Source organism: Coregonus clupeaformis, chromosome 10 (genome assembly GCF_020615455.1).
Source record: "Coregonus clupeaformis isolate EN_2021a chromosome 10, ASM2061545v1, whole genome shotgun sequence".
Classification (NCBI taxonomy): Eukaryota; Metazoa; Chordata; class Actinopteri; order Salmoniformes; family Salmonidae; genus Coregonus; species Coregonus clupeaformis.
The window spans coordinates 45,290,472-45,308,695 of record NC_059201.1 but is presented as its reverse complement, the minus strand read 5'-3'; the positions used below and the strand labels follow the sequence as shown (position 1 = coordinate 45,308,695).

The 18,224-nt window shown below is 46.6% G+C and overlaps 1 protein-coding gene across 1 annotated transcript in view; it reads right to left on the bottom strand.

Moving 5' to 3' along the window:
* The window catches only part of ca16b (carbonic anhydrase XVI b), a 264,663-nt gene that overhangs the window by 25,762 nt on the left and 220,677 nt on the right, over nt 1–18,224 (bottom strand). The window contains exons 9-13 of the mRNA XM_041887847.1: nt 13,465–13,649; nt 11,273–11,381; nt 11,063–11,112; nt 10,084–10,840; nt 7,517–7,655 (exon numbers count right to left, since the gene is read on the bottom strand). Of these exons, the coding sequence (XP_041743781.1) occupies nt 7,517–7,655; nt 10,084–10,840; nt 11,063–11,112; nt 11,273–11,381; nt 13,465–13,649 (1,240 nt within the window). The remainder of the gene's footprint in view (nt 1–7,516; nt 7,656–10,083; nt 10,841–11,062; nt 11,113–11,272; nt 11,382–13,464; nt 13,650–18,224) is intronic.

Here is an 18,224-nt window from a genome sequence, read left to right as displayed (position 1 = left end):
GGTGTTTCCTCCGACACATTGGGTGCGGCTGGCTTCCGGGTTAAGCGAGTAGTGTGTCAAGAAGCAGCGCGGCTTGGCAGGGTCGTGTTTCGGAGGATGCTTGGCTCTCGACCTTCGCATCTCCCGAGTCCGTAGGGGAGTTGCAGCGATGGGACAACACTGTAAACTATCAATCAATCAATCAATCAATTTTATTTTATATAGCCCTTCTTACATCAGCTAATATCTCGAAGTGCTGTACAGAAACCCAGCCTAAAACCCCAAACAGCTAGTAATGCAGGTGTAGAAGCACGGTGGCTAGGAAAAACTCCCTAGAAAGGCGAAAGCCTAGGAAGAAACCTAGAGAGGAACCAGGCTATGAGGGGTGGCCAGTCCTCTTCTGGCTGTGCCGGGTGGAGATTATAACAGAACCATGCCAATTGGATATCACGAAAAAGGGGTAAAAAGTACCCCAAACTAAATAATATATATACAGTATCAGTCAAAAGTTTGGACACACCTACTCATTCAAAGGCTTTTCTTTATTTTTAAGATGTTTTACATTGTAGAATAATAGTGAAGACTTCAAAACTATGAAATAACACATATGGAATCATGTAGTAACCAAAAAAGTGTTAAACAAATAAAAATATATTTTATATTTGAGATTCTTCAAATAGCCACCCTTTGCCTTGATGACAGCTTTGCACACTCTTGGCATTCTCTCAACCAGCTTCATGAGGTAGTCACCTGGAATGCATTTCAATTAACAGGTGTGACTTCTTAAAAGTAATTTGTGGAATTTATTTCCTTCTTAATGTGTTTGAGCCAATCAGTTGTGTTGTGACAAGGTAGGGGTATATAGAAGATAACACTATTTGGTAAAATACCAAGTCCATATTATGGCAAGAACAGCTCAAATAAGCGAAGAGAAACGACAGTCCATCATCACTTTAAGACATGAAGGTCAGTCAATACGGAACATTTCAAGAACTTTGAACGTTTATTCAAGTGCAGTCGCAAAAACCATCAAGCGCTATGATGAAACTGGCTCTCATGAGGACCGCCACAGGAATGGAAGACCCAGAGTTACCTCTGCTGCAGAGGATAAGTTCATTAGAGATACCAGCCTCAGAAATTGCAACCCAAATAAATGCTTCACAGAGTTCAAGTCACAGACAAATCTCAACATCAACTGTTCAGATGGGACTTTGTGAATCAGGGCTTCATATTATTTTAATTTTTTTGTCATTTAGCAGATGCTCTTATCCAGAGTGACTTACATTTAGTGAGTGCATACATTTTCATACTGGCCCCCCGTGGGAAACGAACCCACAACCCTGGCATTGCAAGCGCCATGCTCTACCAACTGAGCTACACGGGGCCAGTATGGTCATGGTCGAAATGCTGCAAAGAAACCACTCCTAAAGGACACCAATAAGAAGAAGAGACCTGCTTGGGCCAAGAAACACGAGCAATGGACATTAGTCCGGTGGAAATGTGTCCTTTGTCTGGAGTACAAATTCGCGATTTTTGGTTCCAACCGCCGTGTCTTTGTGAGATGCGGTGTGGGTGAACAGATGATCTCCGCATGTGTATTTCCCACCATAAAGCATGGAGGAGGAGGTGTTATGGTGTGGGGGTGCTTTGCTGGTGACACTGTATGTGATTTATTTAGAATTCAAGGCACACTTAACCAGCATGCTACCACAACATTCTGCAGCGATACGCCATCCGATCTGGTTTGGGCTTAGTGGGACTATCATTTGTTTTTCAACAGGACAATGACCCAACACACCTCCAGGCTGTGTAAGGGCTATTTTACCAAGAAGGAGAGTGATGGAGTGCTGCATCAGATGACCTGGCCTCCACAATCCCCCGACCTCAACCCAATTGAGATAGTTTGGGATGAGTCGGACGGCAGAGTGAAGGAAAAGCAGCTAACAAGTGCTAAGCATACAGTGGGGGAAAAAAGTATTTAGTCAGCCACCAATTGTGCAAGTTCTCCCACTTAAAAAGATGAGAGAGGCCTGTAATTTTCATCATAGGTACACGTCAACTATGACAGACAAAATGAGGAAAAAAATTCCAGAAAATCACATTGTAGGATTTTTTATGAATTTATTTGCAAATGATGGTGGAAAATAAGTATTTGGTCAATAACAAAAGTTTCTCAATACTTTGTTATATACCCTTTGTTGGCAATGACACAGGTCAAACGTTTTCTGTAAGTCTTCACAAGGTTTTCACACACTGTTGCTGGTATTTTGGCCCATTCCTCCATGCAGATCTCCTCTAGAGCAGTGATGTTTTGGGGCTGTCGCTGGGCAACACAGACTTTCAACTCCCTCCAAATATTTTCTATGGGGTTGAGATCTGGAGACTGGCTAGGCCACTCCAGGACCTTGAAATGCTTCTTACGAAGCCACTCCTTCGTTGCCCGGGCGGTGTGTTTGGGATCATTGTCATGCTGAAAGACCCAGCCACGTTTCATCTTCAATGCCCTTGCTGATGGAAGGAGGTTTTCACTCAAAATCTCACGATACATGGCCCCATTCATTCTTTCCTTTACACGGATCAGTCGTCCTGGTCCCTTTGCAGAAAAACAGCCCCAAAGCATGATGTTTCCACCCCCATGCTCCACAGTAGGTATGGTGTTCTTTGGACGCAACTCAGTATTCTTTGTCCTCCAAACACGATGAGTTGAGTTTTTACCAAAAATTTCCATTTTGGTTTCATCTGACCATATGACATTCTCCCAATCCTCTTCTGGATCATCCAAATGCACTCTAGCAAACTTCAGACGGGCCTGGACATGTACTGGCTTAAGCAGGGGGACACGTCTGGCACTGCAGGATTTGAGTCCCTGGCGGCGTAGTGTGTTACTGATGGTAGGCTTTGTTACTTTGGTCCCAGCTCTCTGCAGGTCATTCACTAGGTCCCCCCGTGTGGTTCTGGGATTTTTGCTCACCGTTCTTGTGATCATTTTGACCCCACGGGTTGAGATCTTGCGTGGAGCCCCAGATCGAGGGAGATTATCAGTGGTCTTGTATGTCTTCCATTTCCTAATAATTGCTCCCACAGTTGATTTCTTCAAACCAAGCTGCTTACCTATTGCAGATTTAGTCTTCCCAGCCTGGTGCTGGTCTACAATTTTGTTTCTGGTGTCCTTTGACAGCTCTTTGGTCTTGTCCATAGTGGAGTTTGGAGTGTGACTGTTTGAGGTTGTGGACAGGTGTCTTTTATACTGATAACAAGTTCAAACAGGTGCCATTAATACAGGTAACGAGTGGAGGACAGAGGAGCCTCTTAAAGAAGAAGTTACAGGTCTGTGAGAGCCAGAAATCTTGCTTGTTTGTAGGTGACCAAATACTTATTTTCCACCATAATTTGCAAATAAATTCATTAAAAATCCTACAATGTGATTTTCTGGAGAAAAAAATCTCAGTTTGTCTGTCATAGTTGACGTGTACCTATGATGAAAATTACAGGCCTCTCTCATCTTTTTAAGTGGGAGAACTTGCACAATTGGTGGCTGACTAAATACTTTTTTTCCCCACTGTATGTGGGAACTCCTTCAAGACTATTGGAAAAGCATTCCAGGTGAAGCTGGTTGAGTGAATGCCAAGAGTGTGCAAAGCTGTCATCAAGGCAATGGGTGACTATTTGAAGAATCTCAAATATAAAATATATTTTGATTTGTTTAACACTTTTTTGGTTACTACATGATTCCATATGTGTTATTTCATAGTGTTGATGTCTTCACTATTATTCTACAATGTTGAAAACAGTAAAAATAAAGAAAAACCCTTGAATGAGTAGGTGTGTCCAAACTTTTGACTGGTACTGTATATACAATTCCCAGGTTGTTGTTACTGTCAAAGGCGTCAGTGTGATGAATTCCATGGTAACAGAGTGACACAGACTTTTTCACTTTACAAAAGTGAACAAAAACCAATCATTACAAAGTTAATCAAACCATAGACAGTGACTACTTTCAACAATTTCCTCTGAACATTTTACAAAAACACATTTCATTGAATAACAGTGCAGATGCAAAGTTTGGTACCAGTATGACAGTTTGTGCTGTTTGTGCCTTCATTCTGTTACCAAACTTTGCATCTGCACTGTTCTTTGAGTAAATCTGTTTTTGTAAAAAAATTCCATGGAAATTGTTAAAAGTAGTCCTTGGTGTGTTTAACTTTGCAATCATTGGTTTTTGCTTGACATACATTTTAGAGTGAGAAATCTGAGTCTCAATGTCACTCTGTTCTCATGGAACTGCCCTAAATATAATTACACAGACAAAGATGGCAGTTAAACTACACCTGAAAGCCCCAGGGCGATTAGAACCAGCCCTATTTACAACCCTGCTGATGTCACATAGGTATGACTCGGTAGATGATGACCACCAGACACAACAACACCCTGCTATTACAGAGTAAAAGTACAAACACACACACATGCACGCACACACACAACCTCCTGTAAAGACACACAGTGAGCTGACCATTAGGAACAGGTAAACAACAACACTGACCCAGGGACAAACACCATGCTACATTTAGCCCTGGCCCCTGACTGCTGGACGACAGGCAACACACAGCAGAGACTAAATACAGCAGGACTATATACAGCCCTGGCAGTCTCTCTGCCTCCAACATGTACACACAAGCACAATCCCTCAATGACTAGCTAGTCGCTAGTCTTGAGAATTTTTGGTAAAGTATTGTCCGAGGCATTTTGAAATGTCACCCAACGTCTTCTGTGTCTAGGAGCTTAAGAGAGAGGTGAAGACAGACAGCAAGGAGAAAAGGAGTGCTGCAGCCTACAGTAGTAGTAGGAGTCACTCTCTAACCTCACAGAGCCTTCACCTGCACTCACACAGAAACAAATCCATTCAGTATACACCAGCTTTTCCTATCTGGGTTACTCCTACCAGTATGTCTACTGACGTTCCCCTACCTACCGGTACTTGATGCAGAGGAGAGAGCAGATGCTGGTCATTCTTGTCGAGAAAGAGAAGGAGGAAGGAAAAGAAAACAGGAGAGTGGCCTTATGGCAACTGCAGAAAGAGAGAGGAAGAGAGAGAGGGAGAGAAAGCGTGAGTGAGTGAGTGAGTGAGTGAGTGAGTGAGTGGGAGAGAAAGAGAGATACAGTTGAATTGAGAGGGAAAGAGCGAAAGAGAGAGAGATTGAAGAAATTAGGGGAGGGTCTCCCCTGGCTTGTGTCACACCCCTGCCCCCCTCCAACCCTGCCCCCCTGGCTAATTGCTCCCTGATGGGGAATGTGTGGTGTGGTGTGGCTAGTTAACTAACCAGCCCCTCAACACCAACTCACCTTACACTGGGGGAGGGGGGAACCCCATCAGAGAGATAGAGAGTGGGGTGGATGGAAGGAGAGAGGGAGGGAGGGAGGGATAGAAGTAGAAGACTGTCTCACTGGACTCTCAACACTTCCCATACTTCAAAAATAGACAGAGTGGGATGGATGGAAAGAAGTAGTGATAGAAGGATGATACATTTTCATTGGACAAAATTATCCTCCAGTCCAAACAGCCTGGCCCACCTCTTTCCCTAGCAACCCCTGACTCTGAGTGGATACTGAGAATCACTCTCTCCTACCTGAGTTAAATATATATTTATTGTTTTCCCCTTTAAACCTCTGTGAAACATCTGTGAGGTCCCTCCAACCATGACCATATCCTCAAGCTAAACAGATGGAGCCCTCCCCTTTCATAGCAATTATTGTCTTAATAACCATTTGACACACAAATCAGATCACTTAGATATACTCTCGACCAACAACAATACAACCTATTGAGACAAATACAAACATCAAATTGAGTGTTGAGGTGAAATAAATGTAATCTAATCAGTGATCACATCATATTCACTGTAGTAAAAAGAGACAAAACGTGATGCTGAGCTAATGACGACCATGTATGCATTTCACCATGATGAATAGCGACAGTGTTCTGAAAAATCTATTTGCATCTCCTCCATTACATAGTCTTTCCCTTCTGACAGAGCAGAGATGGGGGAGTGAAAGAGGGATGAGAGGAGAGGAGAGGAGAGGGAGGAGAGAGTGAACGGGTTGAGCTGGTCTTTCATCAGATCCTGTTCCCCTAGGGGAGAAAGCCAATGTCTGGGAGGTGTCAGCTCTCGTCATCGCCACAGCCCAGAGAGGGAGACAGACAGACAGACTTTCACTGTCACATCCCCACACTCCCCCTGCTACTCTCCCTCTCCCATCACATACCACAACGGCACTCATTCACTAGATCTATCACTGACTCACAGATGTATTAATTACTTCAATTTGTATTTCATGGAGCTGATCATCCTCTATTTTCCTCATTCCAACATTCACATCATTGGCTCTCTCTCTCACACACTCTCACAATGGCATCACCAGTACCAGTGAGACGGAGCCATAGTTACACACTGAACCCAGAAAGCCCATCAACCATACATTTCCATCGTCAAAAATCTTTAAATCCGGCCAAGCTTTTGCTCCTATGAAACAGCTCAAGGCAGAGCGGTGCATAAATAAATAAAGCAGAATGCATGGAGCTCAAGTAATGATCCATTGTGCTGTATAACACATTAGGCTGCAGTAGGCAGCACGTGCAGCCAGTCGTTAGCCTGTCCTGTGTAATTACTGAGGCTGAGTGAAAGTGTAGCGTGTGTGCATGTGTGTGTGGTTGGCATCACACTGCAGATGAACACACAGCTGGGCCCCCTCCAGGCACCATGGCCCCTGTGGGCTGGCCCCCCTGCAGAGATGAGTGTGAGGGAAGGGGGAGGAGAGAGGTATGAGGGAGGGAGGAATGGAGGGAGGAGAAAAGGAAGATGAGAGGGAGGGCTGCCAAAAAAGCAGTTATCCTCCACCAAGCAGGTTCCTGGTGGTCAGAAGCGTGCGGATGTGCATGCGCACACACACAGGAAAGTAGATGTCCCCAGGGGACAAGAGGACAGGTCACCCCACTCCAAACAGGAGTGCGTGTCTGTGAGGACAGCTAGGGCCAAGGGCCAGTGTGATTAGGTAAAGGAGAGAGAGGAGGGTTATCTGTTTCTGTGGCAGGGTTATAGAGGGTTAATTGACAGCTGTGACTGAGCAGAGCAGTGGGGAGATAAACGGGACCTCTTATCACTTGGAGTGGAGGAGAGGAATGCAGGACAACATGGTGCAACTCCATCTTCTGCCCTGGGAAGGCTTTCATTGTCTTATAGCGGCAAACCAGACAAATGTTAATGACACTTCAATTCTTCGGAGTTCGTTTAGCAAGGTAGGTTCAGAGAGACACAACCACCCCCACACAATACACACACCCAACCTCAACCACACACACACACACACACACACACACACACACACACACACACACACACACACACACACACACACACACACACACACACACACACACACACACACACACACACACACACACACACACACACACACACACACACACACACACACACACACACACACACACACAGTAATAAAATAATATCTAATAATATCTTACCTCCAGTAGACCAGGACAGCCAGTAGCATGATGAGGCAGAGCAGAGTGAGCGCTGAGACCACCACCAGGGGGATGATCCACTCCATCCTGCCCACCACGGGGTGAGGGCTGCGGGTCATGTTGGACACACTGGTCCTGTCTGGAGGGGTGGGGGTGGAGGGATGGAGGTGGAGACACTTACAAACAAAACACTTCAACACACAACCTACATTTACATACAAAACACTTTAAAGGTTGAATCCTTAATTGAAACAATAACAAATTGGACACCCCACCTCTGTTTTGGTAAAAAGCTGAGGGATGGGCCTTGAGAATATAACCACTCTCAAATTCATAGACATAGCTATGGGTGCAAGGACTGACCATCCATGATATCAAAAGTATAGTTTTAACCATATTTTGAGGCTATACTTTGTTTTGTTTACATTTACATTGTTTACAAACATTGGAGTAAAACAAGCTTATATTTTGGGTTCTGATGGGGTATGACAGTTGAACTAAACTCATGAGGTATTTGAAGGACCACAGTCATTCAATAGGAAATATAATTGAGCTCTTGGGTAAAATGTTTATTTTTGGGGCAATTTCAGCAGAAATGTTGCAGATGGGGAGGTTCAAGTCCCTAGTGAGACACCATGGGAGATGTATTGCGAGAGGAAATGGCAGAATTATGATTTATTGGGAAAGATGGGTTGATCTGTGGCTGTCTGAAGAGTGGAATAATCATATACACAAATATACAGTATAAATGTCCGAGGTCCTCCAATCAGGGGTGAGGGTGGGAATGGGATTATTGTATGTTTTGCATATCGTTATTTATGTTTTGTGGTTTGGTTTCATGCTGTGAGTGAGCTGGTCCTGGTAGTTATGGGACGGGGCTTGGTTTTTCCCACCCTTGGAAAATCCCTTTGGGCCGGGGGTGGGGCCTTGCCTAGCCAGCGTCTCGGGGCCGGTGGAGGCGAGCACACCCACTGACCACTGGCCATTTGTATTGTCTGTGTATTGTATCGTATTTAATTGTTGTTGTTTTAAAGAAAGAAAATATATAAAGTAACTAGGCCACTCAGGAATATTAAATCTAATCTTGGTAATCCTGTGTATATTTGGCCCTGTGTTTTAGGTTATTGTCCTCTTGAAAGGTGATTTTGTCTCCCAGTACCTGTTGGAAAGCAGACTGAACCAGGTTTTCCTCTAGGATGTTGCCTGTGCTTAGCTCTATTCCGTTTATTTTTATCATAAGAAAACTACCTGGTCCTTGCCGATGACAAGGATACCAATAACATGATGCAGCCACCACCATGCTTGAAAATATGAAGAGTGGTACTCAGTGATGTGTTGTGTTGGATTTGCCCCAAACATAACACTTTGTATTCAGGACATAAAGTTAATTTCTTTGCAATTTTTTTGCAGTTTTACTTTAGTGCCTTTTTGCAAACAGGATCTGAGTTTTGGAATATTTGTATTCTGTAAAGGCTTCTTTCTTTTCACTCAGTCATTTAGGTTAGTATTGTGGAGTAACTACAATGTTGTTGATCCATCCTCAGTTTTCTCCCATCACAGCCATTAAACTCTGTGACTGTTTTAAAGTCTTTAAAACTCAACTAAATGGATCCGTTTAGTTCAGAATGAATAAGGAAATGTATGATGGAGCATCCACAGACACATTGTTATTCATAAAACAAATACCCTGGTTACTACTTTCTCTATTTTCTCCCTGGCAGGAAGTCAGGCAGGCATGCCGTTTGTTCCTGAAATATGCCTCAGAGAATGCCCCAAACTAATGGCCCCCCAGGCTAGGTAATGGCCCCTCAGGCTGTAGAATAGTTCCATTACTTTCTCTAGGGCTCTCTCAAGGTGGTATCATGGTGGCACTCAGAAATTGAGCTATTTGTCTCTGGCTATATGCCACATACTGAAGCAGGAGCTGATTCCAAGGCTAATGTTTCAAAATGTGCCCCCGCCTGTCTCATATTTACTGTTGATATGCACATCTATAATAACACAGACAGTTTAACATGACAAGCTGCAGAGGGGAGAAGTGGGATCCAGAAAACTAAAATGACATTATACAGGTCTAAATATGGTGAAGAATATCTCAAGTGCTAAAAAGAGGATTATAAACTGGGTGGTTCGAGCTCTGAATGCTGATTGGCTGACAGCCATGGTATATCAGACCGCATACCACGGGTATGACAAAATATGTATTTTTACTGCTCTAACTATGTTGGTAAACAGTTTATAATAGCAATAAGGCACCTCAGGGGTTTGTGGTATATTGCCAATATACTCTGTGTTGCGTCGTGCGAAAAAACAGCCCTTAGCCCTCAGGTAGCTTAGTGGTTAAGAGCGTTGTGCCAGTAACCGAAAGGTCGCTGGTTCTAATCCCCGAGCCGACTAGGTGAAAAATCTGTCGATGTGCCCTTGAGCAAGGCACTTAACCCTAATTGCTCCTGTAAGTCGCTCTGGATAAGAGCGTCTGCTAAATGACAAAAATGTAATGTAATGTCTTATTGCCTAAATCTGCCCCTTGTTCCAAAGATATGGGCTATACAGAGAGTTCTACTCACCGGTGTGGACAGAGAAAGGCCAAAGGCTCTTCTCTTCCCCGCCAGTCTTTGGGGAGCGTGTTGGGCTCTGGGGAATCTGTATCTCTGCTGTGTCGTTCTTTTGCTCCACAGTGGGCCCTGTGTTACTGTCCACTCTGACCAGTTGGTCCTCCCCTCCACTGGGTGGCACTGTAGTGCTGTTAGCGACAGGCTTTCCTTTCTCTTTGGCTGTGGATGTGGGGGTGAGGACGGAGGTGGGCTCTTTGACCACAGTGCCATTCAGCTGCATCTCCACCTCATCAGGCGCTGTCTTGTTATTCTTCTTTCTCCTGCTGTCGTCTTCCCCTTCATCCTCCTCTCCCTCGCCCTCCTCCGCCTCGGTCTCCCTGTCCACCCCCGCCTCCTTCTCCTCTGTGGGGGTGTCCGTGTCAGAACCACCCTGAGGGGCTGTGGGGGGCTCGGTGGAGGCCTGGGGCTGGGCAGGCTGGCGGCTGGGGTTGGGACCCGGGCCGGTGTTAGACCCAGGGCTGGCTGCAGAGGCCTGGGTGGGCCAGAGAGAGCCAGGCAGGGAGGAGATGACCCCTCCGCTGAAGCCCAGGCCGGCCAAAAGGGTGCTGGTCACCACCGATGCTACCGTGGCCTGACTGCCGCTGGACGAGGGGCCCATGCCCCCCGTAGCCATAGAGACGAAGGAGAAGGGGAGGCCAGAGGAGGTCCAGGTAGAGGATCCGGAGCTGATGGGAGCCATGTCTGCCGAGGAGGCTGGGGAGACAGTGGGCTGGGGGAGGGAGGGAGAGAGAAAGAAAGAGGGGGGGGGGGCACAGAGACAGAGAGAAAGAGAGAAAGAGAGAGAGAGAGAGAGAGAGAGAGAGAGAGAGAGAGAGAGAGAGAGAAGCATGCAGGGAAAGAGAAGGGAAAGTCAGTAACATGCCATATCAAATTATGTTGGCACATCACAACATAAATTACTATGTTGCTATCGTATGTCCACTTCACTCACCATTCCAGTTTTCACAATCCGTGTTCCCTCAAATATCCTGGTGGTGTTAGCTGGAATAGCAAACCGAGGAAAACGTTAGACATGCATTTGAAACAAAGTGTCTGCTGTTAGTATTAAAGTATCTCTAATCATTTTGAAACTGGAGGTTAGGATTATGTGACTCAATCCATAGGGCTGGACTGTATATGCTATGTTATGTGGTGTAGTTACCTCTGAAGAGCAGTGTCTGGCTGAAGTCACTGCGTAGGTCTCTCTGGCACACAGCCTGGACTCTGAACAGATACAGGATGTCTGAAGACACGTGGGTTATCACCGCCTTCTGTAAGTTGGTCACACACAGAGAGAGAGAGAGAGAGAGAGAGAGAGAGAGAGAGAGAGAGAGAGAGAGAGAGAGAGAGAGAGAGAGAGAGAGAGAGAGAGAGAGAGAGAGAGAGAGAGAGAGAGAGAGAGACGAGAGAGAGAGAGAGAGAACGAGAGAGAGAGAGAGAACGAGAGAGAGAGAATGAGAGAGAGAGAGAATGAGAGTCAGGAAGACAGACTGCCACTGAGACCTGTAGATATGGGCTATCCACACTATAGTACATCAAAGGCCTAAGGAAACAATTCACATATGATTTACAATCAGTGAGTGTCAATACCGGTAACTCACAGCCATGTTAGGGATCTATAGCATCTGCTTTATCCTCACCTACCCCCTACCCCCCTCTGTGTCCTCACGTACCCCTAACTGTGTCCTTAAGACCGCAAGGCCCTCCAGCGGGTGGTGAAGACGGCCCAGTACATCACTGGGACCAGGCTCCCACCCATCCAGGACATATACTTGAAACGTTGCCTGAGGAAGGCCTGCAGCATCATCAAGGACCCCACACACCCCAGCCACGAGCTGTTCACTCCCTTACAGTTGGGCAGACGGTATCGGAGCATAAGGTCTGATACCAACAGGCTCAGAGACAGTTTCTATCTACAAGCCATCAGACTGCTGAACACTTGAACTGGACTGACCACCTGCTCTGATTCTCTGCACCTTAGCACACACTCATGCACACATCCACATTCATTGGACTATAAATTGTGCCTTCCTGTATTATACTTATGATAAAATGTTTATTATATTCTACTGAGCCAATTACTTTATGTTCATATTCTTATCTTGTATTATTTCTAATTGTTGTTGCATTGTTGAGACGGAACCTGCAAGTAAGTATTTCGTTGGACGATGTATACCATGCGTATCCCGTGAATACGACTAATAAAACCTGAAATTGAAACGTACCTATCCCTCATTGCACTGTCTGACGCAGCAGAGGCCATTCTGGTTCAACTTAATTCTATTAGAGATGGTCTCCAGAATGGAAGGTTATTGCATTGGCCGAAGGGGAGATGAGAGAAGGGGACATGAAACTAAGGGCTTGAGTGGTTTTCAATTGATTCAATTGTGATTGCAGAAAGCCCGCAGGTCCCTGATGTGACCCTGATAAGGGGGTCCGGGTACAGAGATTGAAAATAAAAATGAAAATTAAGTGGGCAGAGAATGGAAAGAGGGGGCTGACGAGCGGGAGGAGAAGGAGGGAGTGTGGTGACTTGGCAAAGGAAGAAAGAGAGACGGTGGTGATTGACTGTAGCCAAAGAGAGATGGATGTCATGGGAACGTCTCTGCATCATCTCTCTTCAGACAGTGTCTCTCCTGCTGTGTATGTTTATTCAAATGAAATGATTGTTCAAAGCCTCCTCTGTCTGGCCTCATCTCAAAACATATTTTTAGAAGATGAGACACATCATAGTTGGGCGCTTTAGTCTCCATGTGGCATGTCTCAATAATCAACACATCCAAGTAACTAACGTGAGGGCATGAAATACATCAACAAGCATTGCCTGAAATATCAGACTGCCATGATGTCTTTACATAACTTCACCCAGTTCACACATTATAGTCATGGTATCAGACAGAGGAAGTGTCCATCTCACCTCTCACTGACACATTAAACTGGAGGGAGTTGAACCCACCAATAGACACATCACAGTGGGAGTCATCAGTGCAGTGTGTGTGAGACAGGCTTGGAGTGTCTATTTCCAGCCAGGTGACTGTGACCGACTGATAGAAAAACTCTTTCTTTCTGGTGTACAGAAAACTAAAATGACTACAACTAGGACCCAGAGTTGTTCCTGGTCAGATCAAAAGATGAGTGAAAACTCCTGGCCCTGAGTATTGCAGCTGAATAGTTTCTTACCAGGGAAAACGCTTGTTCTCTTGTAGACTGTACAGTGTTGTCTGTCTGTCTGTATGTTTGTCTGTCTTGTCTGTCTTGTCTGTCTTGTCTGTCTTGTCTGTCTGTCTGTCTGTCTGTCTGTCTGTCTGTCTGTCTGTCTGTCTGTCTGTCTGTCTGTCTGTCTGTGTGTCTCACCATGTTCTGGTCCCCAGTCTTGGTGAAGGTCTTCTCGTAGGCCACGTCACTCTTCACCCAGCTGTAGGAGACCATGAAGCTGGTGATAGGCGGGTGGTAGACCACTAGCGGGCGCTGCCAGCTCACCACCAGGGCAGTGCCGTTCAGTGGCTGGATCTTCATGTTGACCGGGGCACTGCTACAGACTGGTGAGGAAGGGAAGGTGGGGGAAGGAGGGGGACGTAGGGGGGAGGAATGAGGAGAGGGATGGATTGAGAGAGGAGAGAGGAGAAAAAAGGTAAACAAATGACTCATAAGTCACATAAAAACCATCCTGGGCGGAAGAGGATAGAAGAGAGAGATATAAGAAGGGGGGGGAGCCTTGATGGGCTGGTTTTTCTTACGAATGAAGCAATGGTAAAAATAGAAGGCCTTGCTCGGAGCGGCGGACTGCTGGCTGTGTTTACATCTCACCAGCTCTCAGTCTGATCTGATGATGGCAAGAGGTGTGTGTGTGTGTGGTTCTTCTATCCTTATCGGGAGCTAAAATCCCCAAAAGTCCCCACAAGGATAGTAAAACAAAGAAAATTCTCCCTTGTGGGGACATTTCCCACATCCTATTTTAACCTTAAGGGTTAGGTTTAGGTTTACAATTAGAGTTAGGGTTACAATTAGGGTTAGGGTAAGGGGTTAGTGGTTAGGTTTAGGGTTAGGTTTGTGTGTGCGCGTGTGTTTTTATGCGTGTGTGTGCAGCTCAATATTTTATTACTGTCTGACTGCTGACTCATCCAGCTGTTGGTTTCCAGAGGAGCAGCTTCAAACAGACTGAAAGAATACATAAGCTCATATAGACACTAGCCCCAGGCCTCAACACACATGGCTCTGGTATAGTCCAACCAACCAGTCTCTGGGGTACTGGATGGAGGGATGGAGGAAGGAGGGATAGGGAGATGGAGGGGTGGAGAGATGAAGATATTGAGATAGATGGGTTGGAGCCATGGAGTGATGGAGGAATGGAGAGATGGAAGGGTGGAGGACTAGAGGGTAGGAGGGATGAAAGAAGGAGGGACAAAGGATTTGGAGCGGTGGAGGAATGGAGAGATGGATGGAGAGACCAGGGGCTGTAGACTGGAGGAGGACAACACACCACTTTAGACAACCTCCTCATGAAAAGGAAAACATGAATGAGGAGGCTTCCCAAGCCTCAAGAGCCGTAACTACTTCACTGGCTGCAATAAAAACTTATCACTTTGTTAACCTGAGAAAAGTTACATCATTACACATATTTTGAGCAGTACAAGCTGGATAATACAAGGCTTGGTTTTCAATGACAGCAGCAGTCAAACCAATTAGAAAGAAACACAGATTCAAAGGAAGTAGTAGACACATTCAGAATCACACCAGGGGAGCCACTATTTCACTGATGGTAAGGCAAGCTATATATTCTGTAACCATTGCCATGTCCTGTGTATCAAGGAGTCATGGGAATTGAGCAGTACTATACATAACCTGAAGGTGGTGATGCAGGCCACAGTATGGCCACTGGACAGGAATCTAATATATATATATATGTGTTTTAATGAGGGTGTGTCGGTCTGTCTGAGATTTCTCCCTTTTTCCCATACAGAGAAAATAATATGAAAGTAGTGTGAATAGTCAGGTTTATTCAACAAATGCAATTTTTGCAAAAAACGACAACATTGCAGCATGTTTAATGGAAACGGCAGCTACATGAGAAATGTTCTAAAGATCAACAACATTTTTATCTGTTTGACGGGTGGATATATATTTAAAATAATGTGATGTCACGAGAGGCTACACAGCTTTCAGCGGGATTGCTCAAGTAGTGCAAGGAGACCAGGTTCAACCAAAACAAGGATTTTATTAAAGGTCTTGGGAAACTAACGAAAGTATAACACAATTCTGTACTCTGGTGGCTCTTTCAGGGTTAACAGTACAGGGATGTCTCTTCCACATCCAAAATCATAACTCTCCCTCGCTCAAATAACTTTTCCCCAGTCTTACTGTATTCCACGTTGCAGCTAGTGGCCAACCCAGCAAAACGTCCTTCCAAATGTCCCACACGTATTTCCACAGGTGCATATATCCCAAAGGTGAGTATTTCCCAAAGGTAAGTATCTCCAAATCCTTATATTCCTCATGGAAGTGGACGTGCAGCACTCTTGTCCTCCAGAGAGCCCAGCCTGGAGACCGTGTCTCTTCCTTCAACAAACCTTCAGCTCATCAGCTCCTGATTGGTTTCAGCTGCGTGGGAAGATTGGCCATAGAGGGGTTGGAGTTCCCGACCATACCAGCAGATGGAGCCATAGCTGTCTGGGTTTGCAGCCATCTCAGGGGGATGTAACGTCCCTCCAGGACACAGCCTCTCATGACATCACACATCCCCCTCCCTCGGGACCGACGTCCTCGTCGGGGTAAAGGCAGCGAAGAAGGCATCACGCCGGGAGAGGGGCGTCCGCATTGCCGTGGTGCTTGCCAGACTGCTCTCTCTTCAACTCCTCCAACTCTAGGACCAGGGACTCAGCCTCCTGTTGTCTCTCCTTGAGTTTCTTACTGAACGCATCAGCCTTGGTTTTAGCAGAGTTTAGCTTCTGTTGAGCAGCTTTCAGTTCCTTCTCTCTCTCTGCCTCCGCATTCTTCATCTTGTTCTCCAACACCTTGTACTTCTCCTCTGCCTTCTTCTGGACCTCCTTACTACTGCGCAGGGTCTCCTCACACTCCTCGATGGTCCTGCGCAGCCTCTCCAGCTCCTCCTGTTGCTTAGGGAAGGAGCTCTGTTGGAGTTTAGCCTGGAGGATATCTAACTCTTCTGTCTTCATGTCTAACTGTTGCTTTTAACAAACGATACCTCTCAGCGGTCCCCTTCAGACCAGACAGTTCTTTGTCCAGATTCTGTAGCTCCGTCTCTGTGTCGGTCTGGGCACCTGCCATCCCTATCAGAACCCGGGCGGGAGTGAGTAACTCGGAGGATTGCACCGGAGCCTTCCCAGGATGAGTCTTGCCTCTCCGTTTCCGAGGTACTCGGGTTATCCTCTCCTGAGACTCTCTCCAGAGTGGGTAAAAGGCTGGTCAGTCTCGTCCAATTAGGACAGGGACGGGGAGGGAATCAACCACCCCCGCCGTCGTGTGTATGGTTCCCCGTGTGCTGGTCATTGTAAGTTCAGTAATGGGGTATTCTCTGGTGTCCCCATGGACACAGGAAACTGGGAGGACTTTCCCGGGGTCAGACACGTTGGGCCCACCAAATCCTTACGCACCAGGGTGGCCCGGCTACCAGAATCCAGTAAGGCCTCCACATCATGGTGATTCACAGTTACCGGGCAGGTGGGGGGTCGATCTGGGCCGCCATCTACGACTCCCAAGAGCGAGGCAAAAGCGATGTGTGGGTGCTGAGCTGGAGGACTCCGCAGTGGGCATAGGTTCATCGGCTGGTTTCCCACACTGCCAGGAGATATGTCCCATCTCCCCACACCGGTAACACTGTCGAGGTTCCCCATCCTGGTGTACTCTTCTTGGACCCGCCTGGTTTCTGGCTCCCCCCTGGAGCCGGGATAAGTCCTGACGCGGCGGGGTTCGAGACCTTGGGGGTCCTTTGGACGGGTTTTCCCCATTTGTGGTGGGGCCGCACTCCTGGGGTCTTTTCGGGAAGCATTCAGCATCTCCGCTGTGGCCTGGTACTTTTCCACAGCTTCCACGGTCAGATCAGCCGTGGTCAAGGCCTGTTGACTGATGAACCGTTTTGCCTCATAAGGCAGGGCGCGTGAGGTAACGATCCACCACAACGGCCTCCACCACCCCGCTGCTGTATTCCTCTGCGGATCCAGCCATTTCCTTGCGATTCGGACAAGTTCATGCATCTGCGCCCGAGGAGGTTGGTCTGGTTGGAAGGTCCAACTGTGAAAGCGCTGGGCCATACCAAACTTTGTGAGTCCATATCTGCTGAGGATCTCAGACTTCAGGGCATCATAGTCAGTAACCTGGTCAGGGCCCAGGTCCCGGACAGCATTCAGCGCTTCCCCGGTTAGAAAGGGGGCTAACAGACCAACCCACTGTTGCTTGGGCCAGGCTTCCCTAGTGGCCGTGGCCTCAAATGCATGCAGGTATGCCTCAATGTCATCGGTAGCTCCCATCTTAGATATAAAGTCACTTGCCTTTATTGGGCGGGTATTTTGGACCACCCTCTGTCTCTGCAACCGCAATTCCTCTGCCTTCAGAAGGTTGGCTTTCTTTTGCTCCTCCAAGAGAGCCACGTTTGCTTGCATCTGGGCTTGCTGGCCAGCAACAAGGGCTTTCAATATGTCCTCCATTTCAGTCGGCGGGGAGCCTACGGCCAACTTGGAAAACTGGGTGATCAAACCTTCGGTATCCTCCTCTGACATGCACTATTAACGCTTGAGCGTGCCCGTATTCTCCACCATCTGTGATGTCACGAGAGGCTACACAGCTTTCAGCGGGATTGCTCAAGTAGTGCAAGGAGACCAGGTTCAACCAAAACAAGGATTTTATTAAAGGTCTTGGGAAACTAACGAAAGTATAACACAATTCTGTACTCTGGTGGCTCTTTCCAGGGTTAACAGTACAGGGATGTCTCTTCCACATCCAAAATCATAACTCTCCCTCGCTCAAATAACTTTTCCCCAGTCTTACTGTATTCCACGTTGCAGCTAGTGGCCAACCCAGCAAAACGTCCTTCCAAATGTCCCACACGTATTTCCACAGGTGCATATATCCCAAAGGTGAGTATTTCCCAAAGGTAAGTA